At 41.9% G+C, this 17,295-nt stretch overlaps 1 protein-coding gene across 2 annotated transcripts in view; it reads right to left on the bottom strand.

The window, feature by feature from the left end:
- Positions 1 to 17,295, bottom strand: part of LOC107395585 (seizure 6-like protein) — a 454,127-nt gene that overhangs the window by 17,627 nt on the left and 419,205 nt on the right. For both annotated transcript variants that reach the window (XM_070552211.1, XM_070552210.1), the window contains exon 11: positions 1,420 to 1,614. In XM_070552211.1, coding sequence (XP_070408312.1) covers positions 1,420 to 1,614 — 195 coding nt within the window. The remainder of the gene's footprint in view (positions 1 to 1,419; positions 1,615 to 17,295) is intronic.

The raw sequence follows: 17,295 nt of genomic DNA, 5'->3' as shown, positions 1-17,295 counted from the left end.
TGTGTGTGTGTGTGTGTGTGCGCAGGGGTGCAGATAGGATTTTCAAACTGGAGGGACAAAGTTCCAATGTACCCTCCCCCAAACACACACACACACACACACACACACACACACACACACACACACACACACACACACACACACACACACACACACACACACACACACACACACACACACACACACTATTGCAAGAGCCTTAACTAGAGCTCAGTCAGTTTGTGTAATTTCATCCAATGGTTTACGTAAAAACTAACTTTTATATACGTGTTTGAAGCCATTATGCAGTGGAACGCTGGCAACAAAGCTCTGCTTGATCAGCACTATAAATGATAAATGATCCGCACTTGTACAGTGCCTCTCAGAGTAAGGACTCCAAAGCACTTTACACTACAGTGTATCATTCATCCATTCACAGACATTCACACACTGATGGTGATGAACTACGACGTAGCCACAGCTGCCCTGGGGCGCACTGACAGAGGCGCCCCACTATTTAATTCAGTCATTTGTTATTCTTCCAATCAATTACTAACCAAAACCTCATGCTTTATGGAAAACATTAAATGATTTTCAACATACCAATCTTTACAGAAAACATAAAAGCCCTAAAAAACTGCACATGAATATATTTAAATAACAATATTCACTTATCACTTAGAGCACCCGTACTCATAAGCATCCTGCCCACGGATTTCGGGCACACGAGCATTGTGTCCATACTTTGTGAGTGATTGCTTTTGTCTGACTGAATTAGCAGCCAATGACACACTGGCTCCACCCCGTTAGTCTTGACTGACGAACTGAGACATTCTGCTGTAACGTGTCATAATGAAATAAATCAGCCATGGGAAAAAAACTCTATTATGAAATAAAAGCTATCTTTGTTAAAAAAAGACATTATGTAATAAAAACAGAATGAATTAAATAAAAATGGCTCAATATTAATTTGGATTATTATGAAAAAACAACTTTTGAAGAAAACAATATATTAATAAAGACGTTTTAAAAGAAGAATGAAAAATATTTCATAATATTGAGCTGAGATTTTACATAACATTCTGTTATTTCATCATTTCATTGTCAGATTACATGATTGTCTAGTATTTCTTCATGTGGATATTTATTTCACAATGTCTTATTTATTTATTGAATTTTGAATACTTTTGAGTTCCATACCTACATGGCAGCACAGGACTCAAATGGTGAGTTATGCATTATATGTCTCATTTAAGATATCCTAACACTAAACTTCCCTATTTGAGATGCCGCAAAAAGTATTTTCTTTTCTTTTTCACAAATTAAAGATTAATCCTGGATGAAGAATATAATCTACCTAAGAATCGATTTAACCCCTCATGAGCAGAATTACTGAGGCACAGATGAATACAAACAGATGTAAAGGAGAGAGGCACTGACTCTTTTCGCAGAAGGGCGGCTGAGAGCTCCAAGAGAGGTCCAGCTGACAGGTGAGAGTCTCTCGTCCAACCAGGTCATAACCAGGATCACACTGGTAGGTGATCCGTGCTCCTCGCACCAGCGCCACGTGTGACGTTGTCTTCCATCCATTCTGAATCTCAGGTAAGTCCGGGCAGGAGTCATTACGGGACACCTCTGGGAAAAAGAATCACAGATAAAGGGTTGATTAATGGCACCATTAAAACAGTGTCAGATGTCGACGTCCAGGTGTGTCTCCAATGAAACGTTCCTTGTCTCAGTCATGGGTAACGAGGGTTGGGAAGCCAGCGTAATCAGCAGCACAGCTGATTTTTGCACGATATTTTCCAAGACAGATGTATGGTATGGTTCAGTCACTTTATGAAAAGATGATGGATTTCATCTAAGCCCAAACATCTTTAAATATCACCTCTCGGCTAGATTTGCTCTGATAAGGACAGCCAGCGACTGACACTGATATTAGGAGAAATTGCTCCATTTCTCTTCATATTCCCAGGGAGAAAAACATTTTACAAGCTGTCATTTACCTGCGACAGTCATGGAGATCTGCCAGAAAAAATGATTCCTCTGTGTTATCTGCTCTCAAAAGTAAAATCTTAGCATCTGTTCAGGGTAAGAAAACCACCTTCAAAAGGAATCAAACCTGATTGCTTTAATGCTACATCGTAACCAGACCAGTACAAGGAAACTGCAATAAAGACATAAAGAAAACTCCAATTAATAGAACACCTCCCATTTGTGAATAATGTTTGCAGTTTGTCACCAACAGCCATTCCCTAATGGGAAGTCACTATGAAAATGCAAATGCAGTAGGAAGATTCTAGAAATTAGCTCAACCAATGAACTCACGCCCATAAATGAACCATCACAAATGTCTTTGGTCACTTGAGACTTTTATACTCTGAAGCAGAAATAAAAAAAAGAAGCTTAAACAGCACCACTGCAAAACCATTAAAAAGGCTACACCTCCAAATAAAAACTACAAAAATGTGCTTTATTCGTGCTGAACCAGTGAATTAACTATGTTTAATATGTTTAGCATTCATTCATGTTCCGTCTCATTAGTAGATTTAGTCAACGCTTAGATCATGATTACCCAATTATGAACTCATCATTTCTTAAAAATAGGTTGCTAAAAATAAAGACTTTCAAAAATGCTAATGACAGTATGAGGTCTGTTATATTGGTGGGAGTGAAGTTTTTTTAATGTCTTAAATAAGGAGCCTAAGTCACGCCATGGGTCCCCAGAATTAAGAAATAAACGAATGAAAGTCATTGGGGCTAAAAATGCAGTTTTGTTTGTTGCCATGGATTTCACATATGATGTGTGTGAATTTTAAAGACACATTCTGATGCCAACAAAGCGCTTATTTTCGAATGGGGACAACAGCAAGGGCGCAGATAGGATGTTCAAACTGGGGGACAAAGTTCCAATGTACCCTCCCCCAAACACATACACACATATGTACATGGACATAATTTTCACTTTAGAAGAGAGGGGGTGGGGGTGGGGTATCTTTACAGTATGTTCTAATGGGAAACAGGCTTCAACACAAAGGATTGTTTTCTGCTTGGTCCTAGAGCTCAACCAGTGTCAATTTAATACAGCGTAATATTGTTCTTGGATGGTAAAAAGTGCAGGGGTCAAAACTTGACTTTGGAAAAAATGTGTGTGTGTCCATGCATATGTAACGCATCGGCATCTGCCCCTTTTCTACGGCATTTCTTTCACATTGTCGCTACGTCTGTCACGTTTGCAGTGTTTTTACCATAATTTCTACATCCATCACGTCCCAAAGAAGGTTAAACAAACATCAAACCCAACGTTTGGAGCTTGTGAGCTCCATGCACCTCCCATGTATCACCAGCTGTCTGATGATGGGCGCTGCCACAGCGTCAATCTTTCTGACTGGATGAGTCAATTTCTTCATCAGAGTCAATATTCTGCTTCATAATTGGAGCAAGTCATTACCAGCCAAAGTGATCAGTCAACAACGACCAGACCTGCCGGGAATTATAAGTTTCATCCCGATAACATTTGCCCTCTTCATGTTGCGCGCAGTTCCTCCTCTCCCCAACTGGGAGCCTCTCGGCAGGAGGTGTTTTTCAAACTCAAAACTCCCAAGCTTTGCTCAGCCTGCAGGTTACACATCTCCACTATCTTCTGGTGTAAAGTAGTAACTTCATGAGGGATCATATTTGTAGATGTGACCTGTTAAAGTCAGCAATGATGCTTGTCGCAATATTGCGACTTTGGCGTTTAGAACGAGTAAGTGTCAACACTGACAACAATGTACTGAAACTATAACCAACATGTATAAACAGACAGATCGGTCCAGCCTACTTACACTGTTGTTCTGTTTTAAAAACGCAGTAATTGTTGCTTCATCCTGCGTCTTAGCAGCAACCACTTTGGCGCCTCTGGAGTCTGTGTTTGCTCACGTCATGCTGCATTCAATGTAATCGGGAAAAGGAGCTTCAAGCTCTTAACCTCCGATTTTGTTTTCTTTCCTGCCTTATAAGTGGAGAGGAAGGATCTGAGTCAATTTGAATCTGGGGGGACAGATTCCTCTCGTCCCCCACCCTATCTGCGCACCTGGGCAAAAGTTATTTTCGGTTTTATGTGAAAAGATGTGATCGTATGCAAATGTTCATCTTGTGGAGGAAGGTAGGGACAACATAGGTAGTTGTTACGTATCCAAGTCGTTCATTTGCACCTACATATTGACCACACAAGATAGCCTTTCAGGTACAGACAGGGCAACCAAGGGCGTCAGTTTGTTTCCAGAATTGCTGGGGACAATAACCATACACTTGAGTGGGGTTTAAAAATTGCTGGGGACAATAAAGTAGGCTAGCACAGGGGTCGGCGGCTCTGGAGCCGCATGCGGCTCTTCCATCCATCTGATGCGGCTCTGTGTTTGTAAAATAATGAATGGATATTTAAATAAAATGCTTTATATTTTACTGCATTAATTTTACATCTGTATGCCAATTCTAAATGTAAAGATTGTCTGCGTAAACCTGAACAGGTCCAACCTGGTCTTACTGTGAGACCGGGTTGACGCGTCACGCTTTTGCGTAATCATAGGCGCTTTATTAGCTGAAGACGATGTGAGATTCTGGGATTCTCCTCAGACGGCTCCTGGATGTGTCGCCACATTGGAGACGGGAACAAGCGCTATTCAGCCAAAGTTTCATCATCAGGGAACATTTTCTAAGTGACAAGTCTCTCTGAGAGACCGGGTTTGGAAAACACTCGCTTCAGTGGGAGGAACCTTCCCACATGCGCTCTGGGTGGCTCTGGGGTTAATCAAGTTTAATTGTTTCTCTTTGCAACAATCTTCACAAGAAGGCAAAACAGTTAAACGGCAGGTTACATATATTTCCATTTGACTGTTTATTTTGACAGATGAACTCAAGGATGTTGCTTGGTTTGAAAGAATTACCCCCACGCACACTGATGCACATGGATGAGCTGACACTTTAATCGTTAACGCACATTGCGGAGGTAAAATATTCCCATCAGAACATCAGAGCTTTATACTGGACACTGTGTTCAGCGTGGCTCGGAGCGCCCACGGTGGACAGTGAGCTGAAGATCTGAGGGGTTCGCAGCGCAGCGCAGCGCAGAACCATGGTGCATGCAATGATTTCCTCCCACTGAAGCGGTCTGGAAACCCGGTCTCTCTGAGGGATGTGTCACTTGGAAAAATGTTCTTTTTATGAAATTATGAAACTAGCTGAACAGCGCTTGTTCCCGTCTCTAATATGGAGACGCATGATGCGTAGAGACATTTGATCACGCACAAAGTTCGTGTGGAGCAGAAGCGGTCGGGCCACGGCAGGTGAAATGTTCCTAGCCTACATGAAGGGAAACTGTTTAATTGTAACATTAATACGTTACTGGACACGCTGGTCTGGTTGGTTAGACCAGTGTTTGAAGTGGAAAACACACACACACACACACACACACACACACACACACACACACACACACCAATTAAAATATATGCTGATAGCATGGACTAGAAGACAGGTGATGGTTTACGTATTTAAATGATGATCAGGCTGCTGTAAAATGTAATCTCCATCCACATCCAGACAGAATCATCCTCTATTCTGTCTCTATTTGCTCTGCTCTTGTCTGGGCTGATCAGCTGATGGTGCGCCTAACTAGCGGCTGATGCACATTTTACGCATTTGGAGAGGTGGGCTGGATGCTGTGCATTTACTGGAAGATGGTTAACGCACGGGTGTAGACTACATATTAATGACAAATGAATGAAAATTAAATTGTGAGTTTTTACTTCATATTTTATAAATAAAAATGACGGGGGAAAACATTTATGACGTCTTTTTAAACTAAATTTTCTAGCGCGACCTGCCTGCTTCACTTAAGTCACTGCTTATTAAGGTCCGTCCAGAATTACTGTGGGAAATGGGTAATAATGGCTCTTTGATGGGAATAGGTTGCCGACCCCTGGATAAGATCTGAGCTGGTAAAAAAAAAATCCTCATCAGCAGGCGTTTTTGAAAGTGGGGGGGACACAGCTGCCAATCACAAATTTTGCCGGGGACATGTCCCCGGCGTCCCCGGTTAAAATGACGCCTATGAGGGCAACACTGTCTGTCTGGCCCCAGACTCCCAAAACAAACCTTTGCCACAATTATTGTTCCTCCAAGGAGACATAAACATTCCCACTCATGGTCTCCTGCAAAAGTCCTGCAATCTCTGAGTAAAAGCTAGACCAGCATTCCTCACTCTGAATAATTTGAACCTACTCGAAGTTCCTATGTGACTTTAGTTATAAGTTACAATAATCACATGTGGAATCAACATGACGTTTAACTCAAATGTTTGAATAATCTGCGCTCAAACCAATGTTGGCTTTAAAATGAATATTGTTCTTACAATGATCCATTTCAGATCTTATCTATACGAGATCAGTATGTGTTTGATTTAACAAGTTAATCAGTATCTACACTCATACACATTACAATAAGATACGTATTAATGTTAATATTTGCTTCACATAAGTGTTTTAAAACATTCTGAGGAATGTTTGGCAAAACCCTCAAGACATTTCAAATTCTGATTAGCCAAAAATTATAAACAATGAGTTTATTAAAACCAGAATTACTTCCCAATTAGACAGTTTCTAGCTGACTCCCAATTTCGCCAAATTGGAGAAGAAGCCCTTTTGAAACCATCTCCTTTGACCTCCAGTCAAAGCCTTTCTGCAACGCTGCGGCAGATATTAGACAATCAGCACTTCTAAGAGCCAAACAAACAACCTTGGATGCAAACGAGCATTCCAGCTTACTGTTGTGACCTGGAGATATCTCCAGACTAGGCGGATCATATCGGAGCTATTCTACGGGCTCCGGGTACCTTGAGGTTGATGTTCAACCCAACTTTTGACAGTGTGGATCTGCTGGGGTCTCTACACAAAGAGTATTGTAGACTCAACAGATTGTGTCAGATGATTTTATAAACAATCCTTAGCTCATCCAACAAACATCTAAATTATTTTACAACCCAGACCCCACAAACTCTCTCAGATATAAAGAATGGTTTTGCTACAACATCTAGCTTCCATTACAACATTTCACAATTCACATTAAATCACTCCATATCCATTACAATACATCTCATTATTCATATCTTGTCATGTATAATCATTAGTTTAGGAAAAATAATTAAATTAATTTTAGAAACTACATACCTGACTCTGTCTGGATTAATACGAAGTGTGTTTATGGTCACTGAAGAAGCATAGAACCATAGAATCTTCTGATTAAACATTCAAAGATCAATCAGGTTGATATTTCATATTTATATATAATCATCACATCTTATTGGTCATTTTCAATAAAGTTGTAATGTTTCATTTCATTACATTGTGGTGAGTCAAACCAGTCTTTTTTAAATCACTTCGTGATAATTCATTTCTAAAGTTATTATTATTCTTTTTCTGGGTTTCCTGTTCTCTGGACTGAGACGGAACTTCTGTCTCTCTTTTCCTCTCCCTGTCTGACAGCGTAGTGCTGACTCATTACAACCTAGTCTGTATCATTCCTAAGCATCTGCTTTCAACTTCATTTAATTCTTTAATCACTCCAAGTAAATCCACGCGACGGATCACAACACACAAAAGGCATACAAAACCAAGTGGTGCTCGCTGCAGAACCACAAAGGCGGAGCTGCACCAGAAGGTGGAGCTGCACCAGAGTCAGCCCCGCCCATTCCAGAATCAGCCCCGCCCATTCCATAAGAGTCAGTCCAATTCCTTCTAGTTGTCAGACTTGATAGCATTCTGGAACCAAAGAGGGTGTTATAGCTAAAAAATTGAGGACGGAGTTGAGAAGTTAATTGAACAGTTTTTGTAAAGGTTCCATATAATTAAAAATCAAACTTTTGGAACTTTTAATCATGTTATATTGTCATTTCCTCATAAGAAACACGCCAAAGCCATTTTTGGCCTCATTCATGCATTTTCTTCCCATCTCAGCTTCAATTTGGTCTCCTCCCCCGAAGAGGGTCTGGTCTTGCTTCTCAAATCTGGATATTCTGTGAATTTTCTGACAAATTATTTCTTAAATGACTTCTTCTGAGACACCGCCGGAAAAATCATACATACCATCTACAAAGACACACCGGATAGGACAATCAAATGTAACGCCACATGACCTTTTTAAGATGTGGTGGTGTAGTGGTTATAGAGTCAAGTTGACATGCAGTTTTGCGCAGGTTCGCCTCCCACTAGCAGAAATATTAGGTAGCTTACAACCCCTTTTCCTCATTTCTAGCTACACTTGCCAGTACTATGTTTACAACAATTTACTGGTATACCGTTTAACATATAATGACTAATGTGTTTATTTATTTATTTGTTTATTTAGCCAGTGTGAGTCCATTTGTGAGCAGAGTTTCAACTAAAATACTGTTTAGGAACGACCAAATTCAAAGAACTTTTAGAGACATAAATATTTTGCTGAAAATAAACATTACAACTAAAATATAAACAAATTAAAATGTTTCAGCTGGCTAAATGGATTGTTGCCGACCTCACCGAGAATCGAACCAGCACCAGCTCAGGGGAAAGCAAAACTTAAGTTAAACGATCTCGCCACTGGACTACCAGAGCACGTACGTAAGCCACAGATGCTGTTGTACACCACCTTTCTTGGAGCGGCTGTGGGTAGATATTCGTTAAAAGAAACCTTTTCATTTCGAGATATATTCAGGCTTTGTCATGTAGCAAGTTATATTTATCTTGTTTAATTGAAGCATAGAACATAGCATTAACGACTGTAAACTAGTAACAGCCGTAATTCATGTGGGTCAGGTTAGTTTGCGATAAAGTTGGAAAAACAAAAACGGAAGTCAGTGGGCTAGACTGAGTTTGCGTGAATGGGCGGGGCTGACTCTGGTGCAGCTCCACCTTATGGTGCAGCTCCGCCTTTGTAGGTCTGCAGCGAGCACCCTCTCTACAAAACACGTCTCCTCCCACACATATCACCTCAGTGACATGCCGCATCGCTGAAGATAGGATCGGGTTCTATTTTTGCCACAAGCCGCTTCTAGGACATGGCGATTTCTGCAGTTAATATAGGGCTAGACAGCTAATCATATAGGAAGCCTAAGTCACGCCCATCTATGTCCAGACCATGGATCGCTGGAAGAACGAAAAAATGAATGCAAGTCAATGGGGCTAAAAACGCTATTTTCTAATTCTGCTTGTTATTTGCCACATTTTGAAGCCAAGAAAGCACTTTTTTTGAACAGTTGAGAAACATTGTTTTAGGTTTTGTGTGAAAATAAGTCCAGGACTACAAATGCACGTCACCAAAGTGACGTCGTCGAACCAGACAAGGAGAAAAACGAAGGGAAAATGGCTGTAAGTCCAGCAAACTTCAAATCCTTCCTTCAGGAGGAAAGAACCACCATAATTCTGGTCATTTGGTAAGTGGCAGCTACGCTAGGGAGATTATGTGGTGATGTCATATATGCAACGTGCCGAGGTCTGATGTGTATTCATGCTAATTACGAACTGTTACAAGCCGATAAATCTCAAAGTATGTAACTGGTATGGTCGAAACACCCACGTTGCTTTTTATTTAATTTGAAGTATACCATGTGATTCAGGGCATAAGGCAAAGCGGTTTCGTAAATAGCGTTTTTAGCCCCGTTGACTTGCATTCATTTTTTCTTTCTTTCGGGGACCCATGAAAGGGAGGAGACTTAGACTCCCTATACGGTTTCTGTTTAAACCCCCTGGTAATTTTGAAGATAAAAGACTATTACAGCGATGCAATTTCATATTTATGCAGATTATGTCAATATGTATGACATAAGGGCTTATTCACTGCCTGCATTGTTCCAGAAGTGCAACAGTTTGTTTTTCATGGCTTTAATCCTGGCAGTGGAGAGGAATAACATCATATATGACATCAAACATCTGTGACATCAAATGTGATTTCCTTCATTTTGGTTTAATGTGTAATATCCAGTAAGGGTCATTTTTCATCTACAGTTTGACCTCTTCGGTATCCGGTCATCTAGAGACATACTTCTGGCTCTGTGTGCCCTATCTAATGGGCCAATCCCATCTGTACCGGGTCGGCCCGGGCCGGGTGGCCCCAGTCGGCCCCAGCCTGGCCCGGTTGATTCCACACATCCTTGTCTTAAGCCTATGTGGGCTGATTCTACCCACCAATAAGAGGCTTGCTCTAATGGAAGGTGTGAATTTGCTGTCAGCAGTGGGTGTGGTGGCCTTGGTCGGCCTGAAGCAGACCCCCTCGAGAAGAGGGCTGAGAATGAGCCTTGTTTGGCCCGGAAAAATACCAGGCCACCCAGATATGTAAACAACCGACGCTACCCGGCCCGGGCCGACCCGGTGCAGATGGGAATGGCCCATAATATTCCAAGCTGCAAGAAAGATTCTGCAAGTGCATGTTGACAGGTCAGCATCACGACAATGTCAACATGCTCCCTTCCCAAAGGTCTTCTCTGCCAAGCTGCTGCTATCTAATCTTTTCCCCACATAATAAAGAATGAACTTTTTCAACTTTACTGTGAAAATAATGATGAAATGAAATCAACAATATGGTTAAATGAAATACTTTAATAATAATATAATGAATGGACAAGGTGTTAAATGAAATGTTTTGATTAATCTGTGCCTAAATTAATAAGGCAGAAATGAACGTGTCTGTAATGAAAGTAGCCGTGGGCAGTACGGGCAGAATAACTTGCCCTCCAGACAGAACCTGAAAACACCACCAGTAGGCAACGACTTATAAAAGACACGCTTTATTACACACTCAATAAGACACAACGATAAAACACCATGGCCCAAGCCCTCTCTTCTAAAATCAACAGTCCAGCATGAGTCACACAAGCAGCGGTACTTAGCTGTCACGGATGGGGTGACCCCCCTCCCCGGGGTCTGAGCTTCCAACGCCGTCCAACGCCCCGGGGTGTAGCTTGCGAGGACGGCGGGTACATCCACAACATAAGTCCACTGCCAGAGTCCGTAGCGGCAGATGTCGGTGTGGCCTTGGCATCACCTATGCCCAGCCCTTGCTGTCTAAAGAAGGCGACCAGCCTTCCCTCCTGACGCTGGAACTCTAAACACCTGCTTAGCTATCTTCGTCGCCGGCAGCCCTAACGACTGCGAATGACCCCACCCCCCAAAGTCCGATGCCACAATGACAGGTCGACCACGCACACCTCTCAGTAGGCCTGTCACCCTTTTATCCTCCCTGGCCTCGTTATCCATAACGAGGACCAGCTGGTGTCCAATCACCACACCCTCGGAGCTCGGCAGCTTCCGTCTTCTGTCCATCACATGTCCTTGCAATATCGATTTGTCTGATAGTCAGCGTGCGTGACTTGACAAGCTCACACACTCATACACATGACCATATGACAAGGTTAAGTTAAATGTTATGACACATATGAACTTCTTATCCACAAATCAGAGCATTTTTTATCTGAAGGAGGAGTGTTTCTGAGGTTTGTTTGGTAAAGCCTCTTTAACATGGCATGTTGTGATTTGCCAGAAAATCATAACATAGGAATTAATAAAACTAAGGTCACTTCCTGAATTAAGTCAGTTTTTGTGCAGAACTTCGGACTGGCCGATCCGGAGGAAACTCTTTGAACCATCAATGCTTTGACAAGCCATCAAAGCCTGCCTGCAAAGCTGACACAGGTTAGACTCCATAATCAGAATCAGAATCAGAATAAGCTTTATTACCAGCGCTCCAGCGACCCAGAGCATAGGAACTTGACTCCGCAACACAACCTGACCAAGGTCAAACACACACACATGTTGACAAAAACAGGTACAGGCAGTCACGAGAGCAGCCAGAATGGCGCTCATTTCATTAGATGAAAAGGGTGTTACATGAGGATAATTGGGGTAAGGTAAAAAAAAAGGCATAGCAGAGTTAGACCCAGCAGGGAGTAACTCTATTATACAAAAAAACTCCTCAACATAGAAGCACGAACATCACAGATACAAAACATCAGAGTCCGATGGGGAGGCGGGGTTGGGCGGGATCCTGAAGCCTCCAACGGGAGCTGCCATTACGGCGCTCAGCCAGCTGCAGTCGAACAGGTGGGAGGGAGAAATGAGGGACAGAGAGCACATTGAGTTTCCTGCAGGTTGCTGACCTCAAAGCAGAAGTCACAATCTGAAGGCAGGGGGGGAAGGTCGGGACACAGCATCTGTCAGCATTCCTCCTTTCTTGGGGGTGTGTTGATGGCAGCCTTGGAGGCTGCCTTGGCATCAGATAAGGATAGACAAGACTTTGTTTAGGGCAGGCAGAGATAATTTTCCTCTCTGCCTTGGAGTCTATAAGTGGTCATTCATGTCCACCAGTGAAGCCAATTATATAAGAGTCCATCCTTAGACCTTCAACTTGTTGTGACCTGGGAACAACTCAAGACCAGTCTAGTGGTGCTGCGGTTGTTCCTACGGACTTCAATGCCATGGAGTCCACCAGATTTCCCACATTCCGGATCTACCACGGGGGTTCCTATCAGGGTACGTAGGCACAGCACGATTGCGTCTGATGTGGTTTTATAAATAACCAACTTGCTAGTTTATAGCAGACCAACTTCTTCCACACTCAGAAAGCACTGTTTCTTCCAGATAGAAAAGGTTCTGATACACACCACCTCATACATCATGTTCCATCACACATCATCACGTATTGGTTTGCATAACTTGTCAGGTTTTATAATTAGTCTCGAAAATAAAGTTTATTTTTAATTATACACTTGACTGTCTGAATTAATACAAAGTGTGTTTATGGTTACTGAATAAGCAAAGAATCTTAAATCTTCTGGTTTTACTTTCAAAGACCAATCAGGTTGATATTCTATATTACTATAGAATCATCACATCTTAGTGGTCATAATTTCAACTCCCCAATATCAATACAAATGGCAGATGCCATAAACAAAAAGTGACCTTTGAAGTTCTGAAGAATTTTGTGATCTTGCACGTCCAGCGAGGAGAACGGCAAAGAAGCTGCTCTGCGGCTGAGAATCTCTGTGTCTACTGGCATGCAACAAAAATTGAGAGTAAACTGTTCCCCTGCCCTTCCGCTCTGAAGATGCCTCAGAGTTCAGTCAGGATTGGGCTCCCTATCAACTGTTGCTCAAAGTTCAGGAAACACACAAAAAATCAGTCTGACTAGGAAACATCAATTCAACAAGACATGCAGGTCTCATAAGAGTTAGAGGTTTAGATTTGAATAGAAAATATTGTTTTATTTTTATTTTCATCAAAAGAAAAAAAAAGAACATTTTGAAGCAAATTCAGCCTGGCAGACCTTAGACATCCTAGCTGTCCATTTTTCAAGATAGACTGGTGAGATTTCACCCCATGCTTCCTGGAACATCTTTAATTAGATTGATGGATGAGGTCTTCCTCAGTACCATATGGTCAAGCTGCTCCACCGACAGCTGAACAGGGTTCAGATCTACAGACGGTGTTGGCCGCTGTATTACAGTCAGAATCCCGTCTGATTGTTTACTATTTAAACATCACTGAGACACAGTTTGGAGGTGTGTTACTAAGCTGATTTCATGTTGTGGTATGAAATGAGCTACAATCAAGTGCTGTCTGCAGGGTCTGATGTTATGTTGTAATGCCCTTCTTTCCACTCTGCACAATCCTCCTCTTTTACTTCCTCCAAAGCTGTCCAGATCATTCAGATGTTTAGCTTAACTGCAAAGGTGTTTTATTTTAGTCAATCTTTTAAACTATTAGGTTTGATTCACAGCCAAGCATTGATACAGAACACTGGCAGGCACTGAAAACAGATCTTTATATAAAAATAAATATCAAGTCAATGAAGTTTGTTCGTGATCAGCCTGGAAATGTCTGTTCTTTAGAAGTCAAAAGAAACAAAAATTTTAAGGAATTATGTATGCATTTTCTTATTCTCTCTCTCTCTCTCTCTCTCTCTCTCTCCCCCCCCCCCCCCCCCCTCTCTCTCTCTCTCTCTCTCTCTCTCTCTCTCTCTCTCTCTCAGTAAATTCTCCAGCACCATTAGAAGCATGGCCGTGAACCAAAATATTTAAAGTAATTTTTTTTAATCTTCAAACCATGACAAAAATCCTTTCGATTACATTTTGGGTGGAAAATCAATTCATATAATCTACACGAGTGGCAGAATGACTCATTCTCTTCTCTACAGAGATACTCTCAGTATGTGCTGAAAATAAAATCCAAACTTATCTTTATCGTTGACATATAAAGACTTTTTTTCTCTCTTTTATTGTGGGGCCTTTCTTGGGTTTAATTTAATTTTTTATGTTAGTTTCTGTTTTTCCCATTGATCTTATCTGTTTAAATGAAGGGATTCTTTTTATTTATTTTTTAAGCTCCTTCTGAATGTGGAGTTTTTGTATTTTGTGGATTATAAGTAAAGAAGGTTATACGACAGTAAAGAGTGTATAATCTTAACCGTTAAATGAGACAGTCTCATCTTTCCCTTTGTGTGTCTAATGATTGATTGGATGGAGTGCAGTATTACTTAACAGTGTACAATATAATGGGTCTGCAGGGACTTGTAAGTTAAAGTTGCAGGGTTAATTATTCATTCACTATTGACTTGGTCCTCCTCCCTTGCATAGCCTTAATGTGTGTGGTGTGTAATTTATTCTCAGCACACACACACGTTAGCCTGGCCTGCCAGACTTGTCCTCTGTTTAATTTCGCACAGAGGAGTCTGGTAGCTCCATCGACATAAATATACTGGACATCTCCTTTCCATAGGCTCCAATATCACGTTTTTGAGGCCAAATGGGAGGTGGCCACCACCGCCATTTTGACCGTGTCACAGGTTCCGTCAAGCCCAGACAATTCCAAAAAAGAGAAGAGAGGAGGAGCTGAGGGTGGGGCTGTAAGGCTGGGATCAACTGACGACACCCGGTCGAACTAGCTACAAGCTAACCTGAAGCTAACCATGGCTAACCCAAAGCTAACACAGAGGTGGGAGCTAAGCTAACAGGGGTAGCAACCTAGCTACAACTGGAGTTAACTGTGCACAACACCAGAGCTTCTGAGTCAGAGATACGCCGGGCTGACCGCTGGGAAAAACCGGGTGGAACACAGAGGTCTCCGAGTAGGGATGAGCGAGTACACCACTATCTGTATCTGTATCTGTATCTGTTCAACCAACTAAATTATCTGTATCTGTACTCGGGATGGGCGTGACATAACCTGGAAGTGGGTGTGGTTTACATCAATATATTATTTTAAGTCTGAAATTGATATGGAATGATCGGAAGTTGATATGTGTATTGTTCATTTGAAAACTATTTACAGAGCAGCCTCAGAATTGAGATTAAATATTTTTGATCATAATAGTAAAGGAACTATTTCAGAACAAGTGTTTCAATAAAATTAGAACATTAATATTTAAGTGCATGGATTAATACGTCTGAATTCATGCAGTAGGAACTAAGAAATATGAAAAGCTAGAACCAGACACAACTTTATGAATTTTTTTTTATTTTAATTTGATTAAACTGATTTTTTTCTTAACGTTCTTGGCATTTTGCCCCACACAAAGTTAAACAAAACACTGTTGATTAAGGTGTGTGTGTCTGACAGAGATAAGAGAGGGTGAGAGGGAGAGAGATGGAGTTAAAAAATAAAAACCCCGACCGGAGCGGAGGTAGTGAGTGACTGATGCAGAAAGTCAGCTCTGTCTTGTCAAATGCACCATGTAAGTTACGAAAAAAGTAACTTTAAATATTTAACCGAAAAAGAGGTGAGCTGAAGAAAACCTAGGGAAAACTGAAGAAACATGAGCAACAGTGAAGCAATCACAGCGAGATCCGTTACTGTCTGTGTGTGTGCGTGGATGAGCCGGACGGACTGAGCTCCCGGAGCCGGACGGCTAGAGAGTTTTGTGTGTAGGAAGGGGCGGGCGCTCTATGTGACTGGCCAATAACAGAGCGTGAAGACAGTCAGTTACCCAATGAGGATTTTCCTTCAGCACGATTACAGATATTTATGAGGTTTACTCGTCTCATGCTCGTATTCGTCAAAAATGCTTTATCCGTACCGGATACTCGTCTGAAACAAGTATCCGGCTCATCCCTATTGCCGAGACCTCCACAGAGGTCTCCGAGAGCTCCACAAGCCAGCAGCCGCACAGCAGACAAGTGCCGCTGCGATCTGAGATGCGCAGAGCTGCCGCTGGGGAGAACCGGGTGGAAAGGTTTCCATCCCAGAGCTCCACAAGCCAGCAGCCCGGCGCATCAAACAGAAGCCGCTATCAGACAGAGATGCGCCGAGCTGCGGGGAGAAACAGCCGACATTCCGCGCATCACACAAGCCGCGATCAAACAGAGATGCGCCGGGCTGCGGGAAGGGGAGAACCGGGTGGGAAACATTGGTCTCCCGAGAGCTACACAAGCCGATAGTCGGAACCCAGCTCCACCTAACTTGTTATATTTCAACCCATTTTCTAAAATGCAGCATTGTGTTAAATGCACTGGGTTTTACCCTATTACATTTAAATTTCATGGTTAAACAGTACATGTTAAAATCTAAGCTCAGCTCGGCAGTGACCTAAAATACATGAATATAATTTTACTTACCGAAAAAAATGAAGTGGAGACTCCTTGGACGCTCTATTAGTGCAATTAATGCCACAGCAAGTCATTTTGTCCAACAATTGCACAAAATATATCCAAAAAAAAAATGCACAAACACAGAGACTCTAAATCCCGGAGCAGTTTCCAAGCCAGACCGAGCCTCTACTGAGGCCTTTCCACGGAGCTAGCTCAGTGGTCACGTGGGTCTGATGCTCATTAATTATACAGAAATTTAGGCTTTTAATACACTTAAACAGAAGAGTGAGAAAAAAATTCACCCCCCTCAGAGTTGTCATGAGTGTAAACTAGATCATTTAAACAAAAAACATGTTTTGGTACCAGGCTGTAAACATGTTTATTTCTGCTGTGAAATTGGTATTTTTAACATGGGAGTCAATGAGGATTTGCTCGCTTCTGACACCAGCCCCCAGCGGATGAGGGTGGAACTGCAATTTATTTCATTTCTGGGTTTCTCAATTTTAGTGCTGCATTGTGGGGGCTTGGGTAGCTCACAGACAGAGAGGTACATGAGGGGCCGAACTAGGCAGCTGAAAAATGACCAATCAGAAAAAATACGGAAATGTCGACTGTACCGCGCAACGCTGTCGTCTTTTAGCTTTAGTAATAAAAGGTGTGTGGCAACGGCGCAAACATCTTTCTTTTTTTAGAAGAAGAAATGCTTTTAGCACTTTTACTTGTTG

This window comes from Nothobranchius furzeri, chromosome 6, assembly GCF_043380555.1.
Source record: "Nothobranchius furzeri strain GRZ-AD chromosome 6, NfurGRZ-RIMD1, whole genome shotgun sequence".
Classification (NCBI taxonomy): domain Eukaryota; kingdom Metazoa; phylum Chordata; class Actinopteri; order Cyprinodontiformes; family Nothobranchiidae; genus Nothobranchius; species Nothobranchius furzeri.
The sequence above is the reverse complement of the archived record's forward strand: the minus strand, read 5'-3'. Positions and strand labels throughout refer to the sequence as shown.